This window comes from Hevea brasiliensis, chromosome 1, assembly GCF_030052815.1.
Source record: "Hevea brasiliensis isolate MT/VB/25A 57/8 chromosome 1, ASM3005281v1, whole genome shotgun sequence".
Taxonomy (NCBI): Eukaryota; Viridiplantae; Streptophyta; class Magnoliopsida; order Malpighiales; family Euphorbiaceae; genus Hevea; species Hevea brasiliensis.
The window spans coordinates 116247681-116262743 of NC_079493.1; the positions used below are offsets into that span (position 1 = coordinate 116247681).

At 33.7% G+C, this 15063-nt stretch overlaps 2 protein-coding genes across 2 annotated transcripts; both read right to left on the reverse strand.

Annotated features, from left to right (window-relative positions):
- Window positions 1-846: 846 nt before the first annotated feature.
- Window positions 847-6139, reverse strand: LOC110635578 (uncharacterized). The gene is made up of 11 exons (XM_058148287.1): window positions 5999-6139; window positions 5743-5827; window positions 4233-4317; window positions 3135-3209; window positions 3003-3039; window positions 2524-2607; window positions 2341-2401; window positions 2150-2256; window positions 1698-1763; window positions 1166-1318; window positions 847-1055 (listed from the first exon to the last, which is right to left on the reverse strand). Exons 2-10 carry the CDS (start codon window positions 5825-5827, stop codon window positions 1223-1225), a joined length of 696 nt encoding a protein of 231 aa, XP_058004270.1. The 5' UTR covers window positions 5999-6139; the 3' UTR covers window positions 847-1055; window positions 1166-1222.
- A 1778-nt stretch (window positions 6140-7917) lies between these two features.
- Window positions 7918-15057, reverse strand: LOC110635606 (nuclear pore complex protein NUP96). The gene is made up of 6 exons (XM_021785024.2): window positions 14764-15057; window positions 11459-14067; window positions 10438-10561; window positions 10134-10282; window positions 9409-9506; window positions 7918-8312 (listed from the first exon to the last, which is right to left on the reverse strand). The coding sequence occupies exons 1-6, from the start codon at window positions 14792-14794 to the stop codon at window positions 8117-8119; spliced, it is 3207 nt and encodes a 1068-aa protein (XP_021640716.2). The 5' UTR covers window positions 14795-15057; the 3' UTR covers window positions 7918-8116.
- Window positions 15058-15063: the final 6 nt, after the last annotated feature.

Below are 15063 nucleotides of genomic sequence, written 5' to 3' on the forward strand. Positions count from 1 at the left end.
CGTAGACTTTTTACTAATTTCTTTAAAAAAAATTAATTTAATTTCTATTTTTTTAATCAGGTTCAAATCTTTATTTATTAAATTTTTGTTAAAGATAAATTATTTTCTTTTTTATTTTATTTTATTTTGATTGAAAGATTTCTAAGAAAAATTAAAATATTTTTACAAATATAACTTAAATTTTGAATCAATAAAATTTTTCTCTAATTTTTTTTGTCTAAGCTACCCTTAAACCATCCCTAAACTACTTCCAAACCGTCCTCTAAACTGTCTTGATCTGTTCTTTTTCGAACTACTCTTCAGACCGTTTTAAACCGGAGCTCAAACTGGAATCGACAGTTCAAGAACCGTCTTCCAAACCGTCTCCTAGCAGTTTGGATCAGGTTCATGATTTCATTGAATTTAAACCGGCGATTCAGGAATCATAACCCCTAGGCTCTGCACTTTCACATACAAGTAGCCTTGATGGACAGGTTCATTAATAAGGCTCAACAAAATGAGAGCCAGCTTAAGTAAAAGAAGTAATTATTCCCTTACCTGTTCTCACATGTCAGGTGTTTCCCACAAGTGGACCATCTCAATTTGCACATGAAAAAGTAGACAAAAAATCAACTTTGAATACAACAAACTTTGGGAGTCCATCTGTGTATATAGGTAAAGAAGGAGACACATGCAGATGCAAGTTGGGAATGCCATGAACCAGCAGTTATTTTACTGCTTCAAATTTTAGCTCATTAAAGGATATAGGTAATACGCTCAACCACAAAATCTCTCCAAATCATTTTCTCAGGCTATATATAATATAGCCAACTCCACACAAGATCACCCCAAATTCACTCTAGCTAGTTCACTTGAACAGTAATTATAGTATATCAATGATGGAAGTTTGCATGAACAATGACAAGGTAATAAATTTCCACTCTCTCGCATATCAATGACAGCTGAAATCTGAGGGATTTGAGAAAGAGTTTAATGTTTGCAAAAGGAGAAAATAAAATTAACATGGGAAAATAAAACATGCTGGTGGAGTTTTTATGTGTGTAGTTTCAACAGTCCTGCAAGCAGATCAATCACATGTTGATTAAACAACAAATTACAGGTGAAGGCGTAAAAGTAATACAATTTCTAAATTGCATGAAACATAAAGGATTTCTACAGTACCTACTTCAATGAAAATGATGGTTTACAGTAGACAATTGAGTCGACCTAAGGACAGTAGGTTTTAAGTCCTTTTCTCTTGCATCCATTCTACAAAATTATCCAGTATCAAAGGCCAAGCAAGTTCTGGATCATAATTACTGAGGTCTGGAAAGCTTATCTGTCAAAAAAAAGTGTGTCAACAAAGGCATAATAAGATCATCATAACAAGCCAAGACTGCTATAGGATGCGGTTGCTACGCAAGAGCAAATGGTGCAAACAGCTTATAATATAAGAAGAAACATGAGAACAGAAATTTTAATATAATACTCAACTCAACTCAACTAAGTCTTTATCTCAAAAATTTGGGATCGGTTATATGGATTCTCTTTTTCTACTCTAAACGATTTTGGGTTAAATCCTCGGAAATGTATAATGCTTCTAGAAAATTTTAATATAATACACAATAAAAATTTTAATCTAATACACAATAAAAATTCTTCTCTCCATTCCCCTACAATCAAGCTAGTAAAACGGTTAAGTAAACAATAGAAAGTACCTCAGTGCAAAAATGGTAAAAGCCCATCCATTGATCCATGTTTATGACTTTGTAATCATTCTGAATCTGCATCAATGAAAAAGAATGACACGAGATAATTATCATTTTAATTCAAAGTGGGGTATTACATAGTAAGAAAATACAAGCATAATTATAAATGGTATGTTCAATCTCTTTTCAGCCCATTAAGTTGTCTAGACCACCTAGTGCATCAAACTACAAGACTGTCAGATCTCTAACATGTTTTCCACTGAAAGCAAAACATTGACATTTCAAAATTGGCCATAGAAAACATTGATGGCAGACACAGGGCTCCTCAGCAAAACTACGCTATAGTCAACTCGGTAGGCTAATTAAACAATATCAACTGATAATTAAAAATATATACAGCATCAAACTTGGAAGACATACAGCAACATACTTGGAAGACATACAGCAATGAAGCTACTCACCTTAAGGTACTCAATGAAATAATCAACTTGGGCTCGGAAGTGAGATCCTAAAACAAGATCCAGTAACTGACAGATGCTCTCTATGTCTATACTCTTTTGTTTCTCCTCTGAAAAGGGGAAAAAAAAAAAAAAGAAGGTGAAGGTGGAAACACAGCATTACATTATGTTTCTACATGCCTAATACATGATACCTGTTAAGCAATACCGGAATGAATAGGAATAGAAATCCACAAAGTTCGATGGCCTCTTGACCTTATGAAGATAAAAGAAAACACCAGCCTTATTAAACTTATTCACTGTATATATAGACACCCATAAACGAAACCTGTCCAGTAACTGAAGTGAGTTCCAAAGGGGAAAAAATCATATTGTACCTCCTTCTCTAACTCTGGAAGAGCCTTCTTTAATTTATTTACAGTATCAGCCCTCAGTGCTTTAAGTCCTCTTCGCCACTCCTCCTATCAACAACAAATTAGAGATACGAAGAAAAAGAAATTGATAGATTGCAAATATTGTGTATATATTTATGCATATGTATAATATATAGAATTGAACAAATGTGCCATCAACTGTTGTAACTCAATTATCACAATGAACGTTCATGGGACCCTTGTGAAAATTCCAAACCACCATGCCGCAGACGCCATGAGACTGGGGCATTGAAATTACAGTAATTCATGCAATCCAGCAACTAGTTAGTTGAATTGAAAATAGAAGACAGCCAATATGCTCCATCAAGCAAGAAGTGGTTAATTGAATTGGGAAATAAAAAGATAAGCAGATAACAAATTCATTGAATAAATATATAAATGCTGTTACAGAGACTGATGCATATATGAGTGATGTTCCTTACCACTGTAAAGTATCCCTGTTTTTCAGCTTTCATTTTCCTGATATGCAGAGAGTCCATCAGTTACAGGACATATGTAATGTATGACAACAAAAGTTAAAAAGTACAATGTCTAATGTCTTTGATTCAACTTACCAAGCTAGCATCAAGATCCTCACATCAGTATGATCTACCTCCATATCTGAACATAGGTTTTCAATTCCTTCTGGGCTGTTTAAAGGATAGTTTTATAACATCAGAATTCCTTTCACAAACCTTAAAAGTGCCTTAAGATTAAAAAGAAGAAAAAAAAATTTTCAATTATAACAACTAAGACAAATTTCAAACATAACATTTAGCCAGTATAAATGCTATACCTTAAGAGAGCAAGATTACAAATTGAATTACAGTTGAAGAACTATTTACATCACATTTCTTCTTTTTTAGGTGGTACCATTCCTATAGATCCCCCAGTTGGTGGCGAACCATCACATTCTCATGACTAATGGCAGTCCAACCAATCATCATTTATTATTTGGGGTTCACCCATTCCCAAATCACAAGAGTAAGTTTCACTTTTAACTTTTTATTTTTGTGAAAAAGAAAAAGATAGTCTCCTGTAAGATAATGGAATTCTAGGATTCTTCATACAAAATGGGGGAGAGAGTTCTAGTAAATCTTTCAACTACATATTCTCAATACTTTCAGAACATCTGTTTGAGTTTTTCCATCAGAATTTCCATTCCTTTTGTAGATGCTCACCACTAGGGACACTTTCATATCTTCTTTTTCATTGTAAATCCTCCTCTAATATAGTTTCAACCATCCATTTCATATTTTCCCCATTGTTTGGCTTCAATCCTCACTTTAATGGTGAGATCAAAACAGGGACAGGTGACAATGATTATTAAAAACCTTTCAGTTATCTATTCGTATATCCACAAAGTGCTACCTTATTAAAAAAAATCCATAAGAACTAGAATCTTTCTCCTCACTTTATTATTTTTCCTTCCAGCAATAAAATTAGCATTCAAATGCAGAGACAGAGATGTATTTTAAAACAGAAAGTGAATTGTTGATCCATAAGTCATCATTTAGCTTCAGGCATAGATTATCAAGTAATTAACCAATATGTCATTCCCTTAGTTTCAAGTGAATATTCAACAGATGTAAATGTAATGCAGCTGACATTTGCAAAATAAAATGCTAAAAGGCATCCCAAAATTGAACTGCATGTTTCATAGAAAAACTTACTCAATCAAACCAGAAGACCTATTTGCATAGGAGTAAAACAGGTTATCAATTCGCTCCATTTCTTTTGAAGATGCTTTACTTGAGGCTGAACAGATAAAGACTTACTCAGTTACAACAACCCTAAAATTGCATTATAAATGCATTCAGAAAACGATCAGTTGTTGATTGCATTTGAACTATAATTAGATAACTAAAAGGCTACAAATCCCAAACGAGAAGCTTCTTAACAGCCAAAAAAAAAAAAAAAAACCTGCTTCAAGCTGGCATAGAGCACATAAAATAATAAACTAACCAATTCTAGATCATGAACATGTAGTTAGACACAATCCTCAAAATGGATCAAACTCATGCAGAATGAAATTTCATTGGATGAACAAGTTTCTTGTTTGCATGCTTGTGAGATCTAATAAGATATGCAAACGCAACATTTCATGAGTGCATCAGATTTCAGACCACAAATCACCAACATATAGAAAAGAAAAAGAACAAAAAAAGAACTATATATTACCTTAATAAAAGGGACAGATCAAAAGTCAAAGGTTCAATCTGAAAATTGGCTGCAATTATCAGATTTCAATAGTTCAAGTTTTCAACAACTGTCTTAGGAAGGACTTAAAGTCCAGAATTTGCAGTCAACTTTGTACCAGATCAAATGAAGTAGCAAAGAAACTATAGAGTATGATTAAGCATGTGAACACAATAGGGAGCGGGAACTGTTTAACCAGCACTCATGTAGGAAAAGTAAAGAACCCCATCATAAGTACTGTCTTCATGCTGCAATTGACTGTTCAATTTTTTATTATTTTTCAAGGCAAAAAGAAAATCTATTAAAGCAACCATAAAAGCCCATCTACTAGTGGAGTCAAAAGTTTTCATTAGCCTAAGAATTCCCAATCGAAAAGAGCATATATTCTTTTCTCTTCCACTCTTTTGCACCATTAGCTACTCCCTTCTAATTTCCCAGTTCCTATTAGCATGATCAACACTCCAACACAGATACTTTGTTGCCAAACGGACAGAGGATATTTTCTATTTGCGCATAACTTATCTCCACCAAACTTGCGCTTTAGCTCAAGCAGTAAAATAACTCAGATGGAGTTAGATTAGTCCCTAAATTCAACTGGGAAGTTATCATTAACATGATCAGGTATACTTGTTCATTGTTTTGATGTAGAATTCAACGCAAGAAAAAAAATTAAAAAAAAAAAATCTACTTTTCATCATACGAAAAAAAGGGGAAAGAGGGAAATCCACTAGAACTGCAATAACCTAAAATTAAAGCAAAAATTATGAATAATGATTAAATCAGCTAGTGCATCAAACAAGCAACATAATTTAATAAATGAAAAAAAAAAAATATATATATATATATATATATATATATATATATATATATTTATTTATTTTTCAAAATTACATAGGCATCCCAAAACTGACTTATAGAGAGATGGGATTGGGAAGATAAATTGAAGAACAAAAAATAAAGGAGAGAGAAAAGAAGGAGAGGTACCGGAGCGAAAAAGATCCGTAGCTGAAGAAGTGATCGGAGCGGTGGAATTGGATTGACCCGTTTTCCTGGCTGCAGAGCGACGCATCTTCACAAACCAAAATAATAATAATAATTTATTTTTTGATATTTAGAGAGAGAGAAAAACAGAGAATTTTAGAGAGAGAGAGTAGGTCGATCTATATATCTATTTATCTATTCATCAATCTGCAGATAAGGAAAAAATGAAAGCTAAAATTTGTAATAAAATAAAAATTACCTCGAGATAGAGAGCAAGCTGAAGGAAGCTTCGTTGCTCTCTTCTAAAGCTGATGCGCAGCGCCGATTTCTAGAGAGAGAGAGAGAGAGAGAGAGTGTGACAACGAGAATTAAGCTAAGGAATTTTGCTTTTTTTTTTTTTACAATTTTTTTGATTGGTGGATTTTTAAGATTGGACTTTTCACGTGTGCCCTACAGAAAGTTGTTTATCGTAACATGATTTTACCAAGCTGTTTTTTTTTTTAAATTTAAAAATTTAAAAAATATTTAAATTTTATAATTTACTTTCATCAATAATTTTCTTTTATTCATAAAAAATAATTTCCTTTTAATTTATTATTATATTTTATTATTTTCTTATTTTTAATTTTTTATAATTTTTAATTAATAATTGTCATTATTATTATTTTAATTTTATGCTAATGTGCAATTCTTGCCTGGCTTAATGTGCAATTATTTTGTTTTTTTTTTATTTATTGGGAGGTGATCTAATTAAATTAAAATGTTATCTAATGTTGTTAGTTTTTGGGCTGCAATCTGAAAATAGTATTTTAAATAACAGCAGGTCCACAAATAAATGAAAATTATAAAATTAAATTTACAATTTTTTAAAAATATTATTTAAATAAAATTAATACTTTATATTTTTTAGTAATTGCCAATCCAACTTCTATTCAATTCGATTATTATTATTGTTTTTAATTTGATTTTCAGTTACTTAAATTCATCTTGATTCGAAATTAATTGGTTGCATACTTATATAAGCATACTTCTAATCAATCATCAAGCAAGCAGAAATTATAGTAGTAGAGACAGCAATAAGTAGGCTATCTATAAAAATTGCCCATTCAAATTTGTTTTAAACACGATTAAAATTTATTTTTAATTATTTAAATTCATTATAAATTTAATTATTATTATTCAAAAAATATTTGAATTTATTTAATTTTTATATATTTTAATTAATAATTTATATTTTAAAAATTTAATAATTCCATAAAATATTTAAATTTTATTTTATATAAAATAATATTTATAAATATTATTATAAAAAAATATATTTTATATTTAATTAACTATTTATGTAAATATATTTAAATAATGAATATCTAATATGTAAAATTTGAATCTAACATTTTAACATGTGAAATTAGAATTCAATCTGAATTAATATTATAATTTAAACTCATATTTATTTTAAATCTTATTATATATTATCTAAATTAATTTTATTAAAGTCGATCTAATTGAGTGTGATAGTAAAGGTATTGTGTGGATTAGTAATAAAGGGCAATAAATAGAGTTGAGACTGAGAGGATGAGAGTTGGTGACATGATAGGGATGTAAGGACCTTAGAGTTGCTTTTTACATATTTTTTTAATTATTTATTATTTTAAATAAATATTTTATAAAAAATAAAAGGTATAAATTTAAATTTTTAAAGTTTTATAATAAAAAAAAATTATTTTAGATTATTAATTTAGATATAAAGTGTTAATGGAAAGTCGTAAAATACCATTTTGATTCAATTTGAATTATGAATAATTTAACAAGTTAATAATTTTTTCCCCTTCGCTTTTACTTAAAAAATACCTTTACTTTTATTTATTAACATTTGATACCTAAACATTATAAAAATATTAATATTTGACGCCAAACTTTATAAAAACATAATTATTAAATCCTTAAACTTTATAAAAAGTATAATGAAATATCAAAACGCGTATAAATCAAACATCAATGCATAAGAAATATCAAATATTAGCAAAATTTGAAACTAACAAAATCAAGGTAGATCTTCAAGGTGACTTTTCGAATAAATGCCAAGGACTAAAATATGTATTTGGCATTTTTTTTTTTTATTTAAATGGCTTTGATGGAGATTCAAATCCAAAACCTTTTTGTAGACAAAATTAAGGGTTCCTCAGAAATGACACAATGGCACGCAACTTCACTCTTGCTTTTGGAGTCAAAATTTTTCATACAGCTTGATCAATGCCTGTTTCGGCTATAAAAAGATTTAAACGTGGTTACAGGAGCAAGTTTACAACAGAAATGCTTTGCTTTTGCATGCTGTAAGTTATGAATTTGTAATCTACATCAGAACAAGGCACACAGACTAAGTAGCCATCTCTGAAAGATATAATGTAAAGAGAGACACGGCATCCTGCAGATGATTCGAGCGGAGGTCTTCTGGAACTGGTGCATTAAACACGGTGTCGAAGCAACTTAACTGAGCATCACGCGTGGAGCCCTCGCTAAGATCAGATAGAAGCAATTCACTGATCTCCTCTGCCATCTTTGAGTATGCTACCCTGCAACACAAACAAAAGCATGCTAGTAATGAACCAAGACCTATCAGCAATAAAGGGAAGTGCTAAAGCTATCATCTCCAAATTGTATTCTTTTTTTGCCTTAATTTTTCTCCTCTTTCCAAACAACATATAAAGCCCAAGTATAACTTATCCTTCACAAATTGAAGCTCCTGCCTCTGCCTTTTAAGGAAAAATACTACTAATTCTGTAGAACAGTGGTCTTCAAACTGTTTTCAGCAGAAATTACGGGCATCATCTTTTTTTGAGTTAAACCACATGTTAATTTATCTCTGGGAATGACATATGCATCATTATATCTATAGAACAGGTGCTCATACTTAGTTCAAATCAAAACCAAATTTATGAATGTAAATAATGAAAAGGAGTTTCATCCTCCTCATCCATATTCATTGACTTCATAAATTTTAACCAACCCCCTTCTTGCCAGTTATCACTGTTCTTTATTCATTAACATGACAAATAAGCCATATAATTATCATCTTCAGAAAAAACCAAATTATCTATGGTGAAATTAAAGATTAGCAATACAAGATTGTTTCTGGTTAATCCACTTTAAACAGGACCAACTTCTCAGACACGATGCATATTATCTTTCATTGTTGTGAAGGCCTCGATCTTGAAAGTTCCAATGCCCGGAGTAACGATTTAAACAATTAGCTAGGCACAGAAAAAACCCTTAATTCATAACACCTTGTGGTGGATGGATAACATACTAGCACAAAATCAATAACGTTGAACTGTAATCCCTATAATAAACACTATAAAAAGGGAATTCCCAAGTGCATTGTGCTCCCTGCTTTGCAAGGGTCTGGAGAGGAGCATCATGTAACCAAATAACCAACTTCTTCATGAGAACAGTATGTTTGGATGGGAGTGCAAAGAAAAAGAAAGAAAAAAGTGGATGGTTAAGCATTACCCACCTTTGAATATCTGATCAGGAAAATCCAAAGGCAAAGAAACTTTGTTTTCCATTTTCACAGGCAGTATGTATGATCTTATAAAACAGTACAACTAAACTAACAAGCAACTGGCAATAATAACAGTAAAGAATATGGTGCAAAAAGTACTAAAGTACCTTCCATCAATTGGTAATCGATCACCAAAAACTGCCAAAGATCCATTCAGATGACCAAGGAAGTCTCTACAGGTGGAATTTTTGCTCTCAAGAGAATCCTGCAAAACATGGTGTATGTTCTTTAACACTCATAAAAGAGAGAGAAGGAAGAACAAGGTTACATATTTTGAGCCTCTATATGCTTTTTCTTGTCATAAAAATATTTCAAAACTTTATTAAAAACAAAAAACATTGACTCGTATCTTCTATTACTAAACAGGCTTTAAGTGATTTCCTGATCTTTTTTTATTTTTATTAAATTGACATCTTGCAACCAGATTAAAGTCAGTTTTGCTCCCTGTTGTAGGCTTCTTACATGCCAGTCTAATAGGAAGCAAAAGCAACCGTGTGCATGAGCAAATAGCCAATTTAGAAGCATTAAACCAAAAAATCTATATAAAGGGGGAAAACTGTTGATGCATCAATGCTCTACTGAAAACCTTAAGAAAATTCATAGACCACGTCAAGCCCATTTGACTGCAGGGGTTGAATTGAGTTTGACACAGCATACTTAAGGTACAACTATTACTTCTGAACAAAGCCAATAGCACAACTTTATTGAGTAAAACCTCAATTGTGAGTCCAATTTACTCAGCATTGGCTACTAACTTGATAATAATGCAGAGGATAGACTACATGGCTATGCTAAGGTCTGTCGAATTAATATTAAGATTACATTTTCTTACCAGTTCACTCATAGTATTATCATTTTCTTGCAATGAACTCCTTATCAGATAAAAAGATATATAAATTCCAGCTCCCAAGTCCCAGTCTTCAATTTCAGACTTGTGGTCCTCCATCGAAGTTGCAAGCCTCCATATCTCTGAGTGGTTGCCTGCATTAAATTGATTAGGAGAAAACAAGCAACTTAACAAACTTATCACCACTATAACAATGGCAAGCTTAGCCATCAGGATTTCCCAGCAACAAGAATATGATATGATAAAACTTATACATCGCAACTTAATATGCAAAAGAAGACACTTTTACCTGATAAAAACAATTTATGTGAAACTGAAGTTATGAAAATATAATGAGCCTTCTGCCAATTTGCACATTCAAGATAGTGCTCAAGGGCCTTCAAGAGGTCCCCATGGTAACTGAAGTAAACTGCCTGCATTCCATAGAAGGCAAGATGCTTATGAGTGAATAACATCGTGAAGACTATAGGAAATCAAGTCTACATAAAATTCCAAGTTCATATAGTCTCAACAAAGATTTCAAAATTACAAATTGGCCATGAACATTGATGTGCTGCATTATTGACGAATGGATAATGGCACAATAAAGTTCATAATTAGTTTGTGCCATTTATGCAAAATGAGAGCACAATTTTGTTATTTTTATTGCTGCAATAGCAAAAGAGTTAATCAGGTGCAATGTATAGCAATAATTGCTGTTCACATAAGTTAGCAGGTACATCTAAGTGAAAAGACAAGTCTCACTCTTCTGAAAACAATACCTAGACATGGGATTATGGGCATTTGAAAGGAGGACAAGGGGCATGTAAGGGCTTTTCAAGGGCGCAAAAATGTGAAGATTCACTTGATTATATCAAGTTACAGCTTTTGAAGGGTTTTAATAAATTATTTTGCTCATATCTATGGATGCATACATGGGCACCTCAAAGCATGTGAAACATCCAATTTGGTCATCAAGATGTTCACACAAGTTGGCAGATGCAGCAGAGTAGAGGAACATCTCTTGCTGCCTTGGAAGGGATACCATTCATCTTTGATATCGTGCATTTGGAATTTTGGATGAGAGAGAGGTGAATAGAAGGGCACTCGAGGAATGGAGCACATATACCAAACATGGTTTCATAGGTCATAGGAACCTCCTTTAAAGATATCTAGTGAATTATTCTTTATGCAGTGAGCATATGCATGTGTCTATGTCAAAGTAGGTGTAACATCCAATGCAATCATCCATGACCAAGTTCATGAGCCAGACAAAAGCTTGAGATGTACAATATCAGCACAAATCATATCTGCAAGAATCATTGGCATACCATAGCTTCATGCAGCCATGACAGAGGAATGTCAAGGTTCTCGATAAATTGGCGTTGTGATTCATCTGAACTCCAAGTTTCGCAATACTGAAACAAAATTTCCCGAATAAGGGTAGCTTGGAGATATGGATAATCATCACGGTATGGCATGTGAAGGACCACATAGACAGCCCAATGACATTGCCCAATACACAACAGCTGTGAAACAAGTCCCATGTCAAGAACTTGAAGATCATTAGAGGATAAAACACCAATAGCTTCCAACACTGCTCGCTGATGCCAGATCATATGGTAGTCAAGTGGGTCATTTGTCGAAGAGAAGGCACTAAACATGGTCTTCATAAAACCAAATTCACCCTCTCCATTGGCATGAAGAAGCATAAGATAATATGCGAGATCGAAGTGTCTCCCTGTGAAATTTACAGCCACTTCTACTGGTCCTTCATCAATGTAAATGGGAAGAGGATATGGAGCCCTATCGTCATCAAGAAGGTGCTGGTATGTCTGAAAAATAATGGGCAAAGATGTGTGAGGTGCTAGCCGATACCACATCAATAATCCTAAGAACCTCTTCCAGTCAATTTTAACATCATTTAATGCATCATGAACATTACCAGAAAGCAACTCATACAGCCTTATTCTTTCCTTTTCAATGAATTTGAAATCTAGCCCATTGATCCTCCAAAGATCAAGCTGCCGTGCAACATCAGCACGGTTTACTGTAGACCCACCAGCTTGACTCAACAAACAAGCTAGTCTAACATCTCCTTTAGAAACAGCCATTTCCACAGCTCCATCCAGTTGTCGCCCAGTCAAGAGTGAGAAAATGTGTTCAAGGTAATTGGAATCATTCAGAGAGCTCACTTCCTCTTGGACACGATGACAGACACTTTCTTGCAACCAACAACTGAACTCTGCTCTTCGGATAAGAGGAAGTGATTCCTGGTCAATTTCCAAAGAAACTTCCCTCATATCCTGCACCATGTCTTCCTCATTATCATCACCCACAGATTTTGACTGTCCACTATTTTCCCTTTCAGAAAAAAGAACTTTAATCAATTCCCAGATCATCACTTGATGCATCAAAACCAAACGTGCAGATGACGGAAGCCCTGGAACCTCCAGCTGCTTTTCAATGATGTCTATGTAACTCCGACAAATCTCTGAAAGTATTAAGCGATTAGAAAGAACTTTTTGGAGCTTTAGTTTAAAGGAACCAACTTCAACTTCTTTTGTTTCATGATTTATTGTTTTGTGGAGATTTAAAGGGGAGTCAAAAGCAAACTCAACTAGATCCTTTTTGGTGTTATTATTTTCATCTCTGACTACTCTGTCTATTGCAACCTTCTCTACATTAATTACAGAAGCTAACAACCTTTGAGAACCATTAAATCCAACAGGGGCACCAGGGTGAACAAGGACACCATTTGGACCCCAACCTACACGAAATGACCTACCCATGAACAAACCAGCATCAACTATGTTGCGAGAATGGCTTCCAGTTATTGGTGTCTCATGCTTCAGGTCCAGCCTAAATCCTTCTCCCCTCATTGCCTTTAAAGGCAGGCCCTTATTTTGTTGGGTCATCAAAATGGTTCCAGGGGAACTAGAATCAAAACTACCAGGATTGTACTCGAGCAGACCCAATGGTGTTTTCCTTGCAACAGGAATGCTAGATCTATGGCTCATTTTCTGAGCAGAATTCAATAAAGGATGTCTTGCATGTTCCTTACTAGAGGACAGCTTATGAAGTGTAGGGCCATTGTAACTCCCAGCCTCCTCATCTTCCTCTGCTGGAAACATCAGCATCCTCATCTCTTTCATCTTTACTGGATCAAGGCCAAGATGTGCTGGAAGAGAATGATAAAGCATTGTTCCAGTGGGTTCTAATTCCACTTGGGTTTCTTCATTTGTCTCTGAAGTCTCACCAGCATTCATCTCAACTGGTTCTTCAACTGCTACAACATCATCCATTATAATATCTTCCTCATCATCATCACTCAATCCAAATCTGCTGAAATGGCGAACTGAGAACTTCCATTCACTAATTGCTGGGTCAAATGAAATGAAATAAGCCCCCTGTCTCTCTGTACTCCCCCTCAATTTCTCCACAAAATTTTTGACCCGCCCTTCATGGAAATCTGATATTCTTATCTGTAGAGTCAAAGTCACTTCAGAAGGCTTGTTAAGGCCTTGTCCAACTGGAGGCTTAGCAGTTTCATCTTTATAAACTACTATTTCATGCCTATGAAACTTCACAATCTGATCCAAATCCAACCCCCTAATATCAGTCATGCCAAGAAACTTGACACGTCCATAACCTAATCTCCCAACAGTGAAATCTGGAACTCGGCTGCAATAACCAGGATCCACGAGCTCTTGGGCAGCCAAATCAGTCAAGGCAGGTTCCATATAATAATCTGTTGAGTGCAATATGGGTAATGAAGATTCAACCTTTTTTAAAAGTTCATATGATTTATCATTGTTTGGAGATATTCTTCTTTTCTTGTATTGGGTTTGTAAACTAGAGGACCCTATTTCGCAATCTAATCCACAGGAAATACCAACATGGGCATTGCATATTGTATTTCGTAGTTCATTGGAATCCCCTGAAAACATGAAAATAACACAAATTTTCAATTTTATAAAGATCATCATCATGCTTTAGTAACTAAAGTAAATCATTAATCTTTTATTAGATTCAATTTGGCTGCTGAGAAAAAAGATGTAACAATACCATATTAGTCTGATTATCCACATTAACGCTACAACGGCTCCAAATTTTCATTTTGTAATATCAACTGATATCTTAATAAAAAAGACACAAAAATCAGACCACTTTCTTTCACACAAAAAAAAAAAAAAAAAAAAAATCAGACCACTCCTCCCTCTCCTTAAGTGAAAAAAAACACCTTCGGTTCATACAAAACAACGGAGTATTGTTAATTCATCAAGGAAAATGACCAAAAAGATTCTATTCAATGACATACAGACACCCTAACTCTTTGTTTTTGGCGAACCCAGTACCCATCTCCCTCTTTTGAACACTTCCAAAACACTAACAAACAACTTCAGCAAGCAAAAAAAGTTTGTTTTTCCCTTCAATGCGGCACATTTTTCTCAGGAAACAAACAGAGCACTAAAAAAAACACAAACCCAAAAGAAGATCTGATAAAAAAAAGACCATAAAATTCAAATGAGCCATAGAGTTTTCAGGTCTTCATAAAATAAAAGCAACAAATTCAAAGTTTTCGAACGATAATGAGAAATAGAAAAGAAAAATCCATGGTAAATTAGAGAGCTACCAGGAACCGGGAGGAGAGAAGGAGACTCCATGATCGATTGATCGTCGAAGAAAAAAAAAGAGAGTAGAGTGGAGGAGAGAATGGTTTAGGGTTTTTTTTGTCAGGGCGGAGGTTAGACGGTAGCTCCGGTCTTCGGTGGATCTGCTTTGAGCTCTAAACTTTGGGGGCGCATTAACAGAGGCACCCAGTGGCGAAGAGCGGCCAAAGCACAGAGAGGGAAATTGGAATAGAAACAAAACGAAGTCGTTTTCTAAACTTCACATTTAAGTTATTTACCAAGAAATTAGAAATTGAGTGATT

Coding starts and splice junctions, on each gene's coding strand:
- LOC110635578 (XM_058148287.1), bottom strand. CDS start 5,827: ATGCGTCGCTCTGCAGCCAGGAAAACGGGTCAATCCAATTCCACCGCT. Junction 2,402..2,523: donor TTCCAGAGTTAGAGAAGGAG/GTACAATATGAT, acceptor TATCTTCATAAG/GTCAAGAGGCCATCGAACTT. Junction 1,319..1,697: donor TTTACCATTTTTGCACTGAG/GTACTTTCTATT, acceptor TTTTTTTGACAG/ATAAGCTTTCCAGACCTCAG.
- LOC110635606 (XM_021785024.2), bottom strand. CDS start 14,794: ATGGAGTCTCCTTCTCTCCTCCCGGTTCCTG. Junction 10,283..10,437: donor ACATAAATTGTTTTTATCAG/GTAAAAGTGTCT, acceptor AATTTAATGCAG/GCAACCACTCAGAGATATGG. Junction 9,507..10,133: donor ATAATACTATGAGTGAACTG/GTAAGAAAATGT, acceptor CATGTTTTGCAG/GATTCTCTTGAGAGCAAAAA.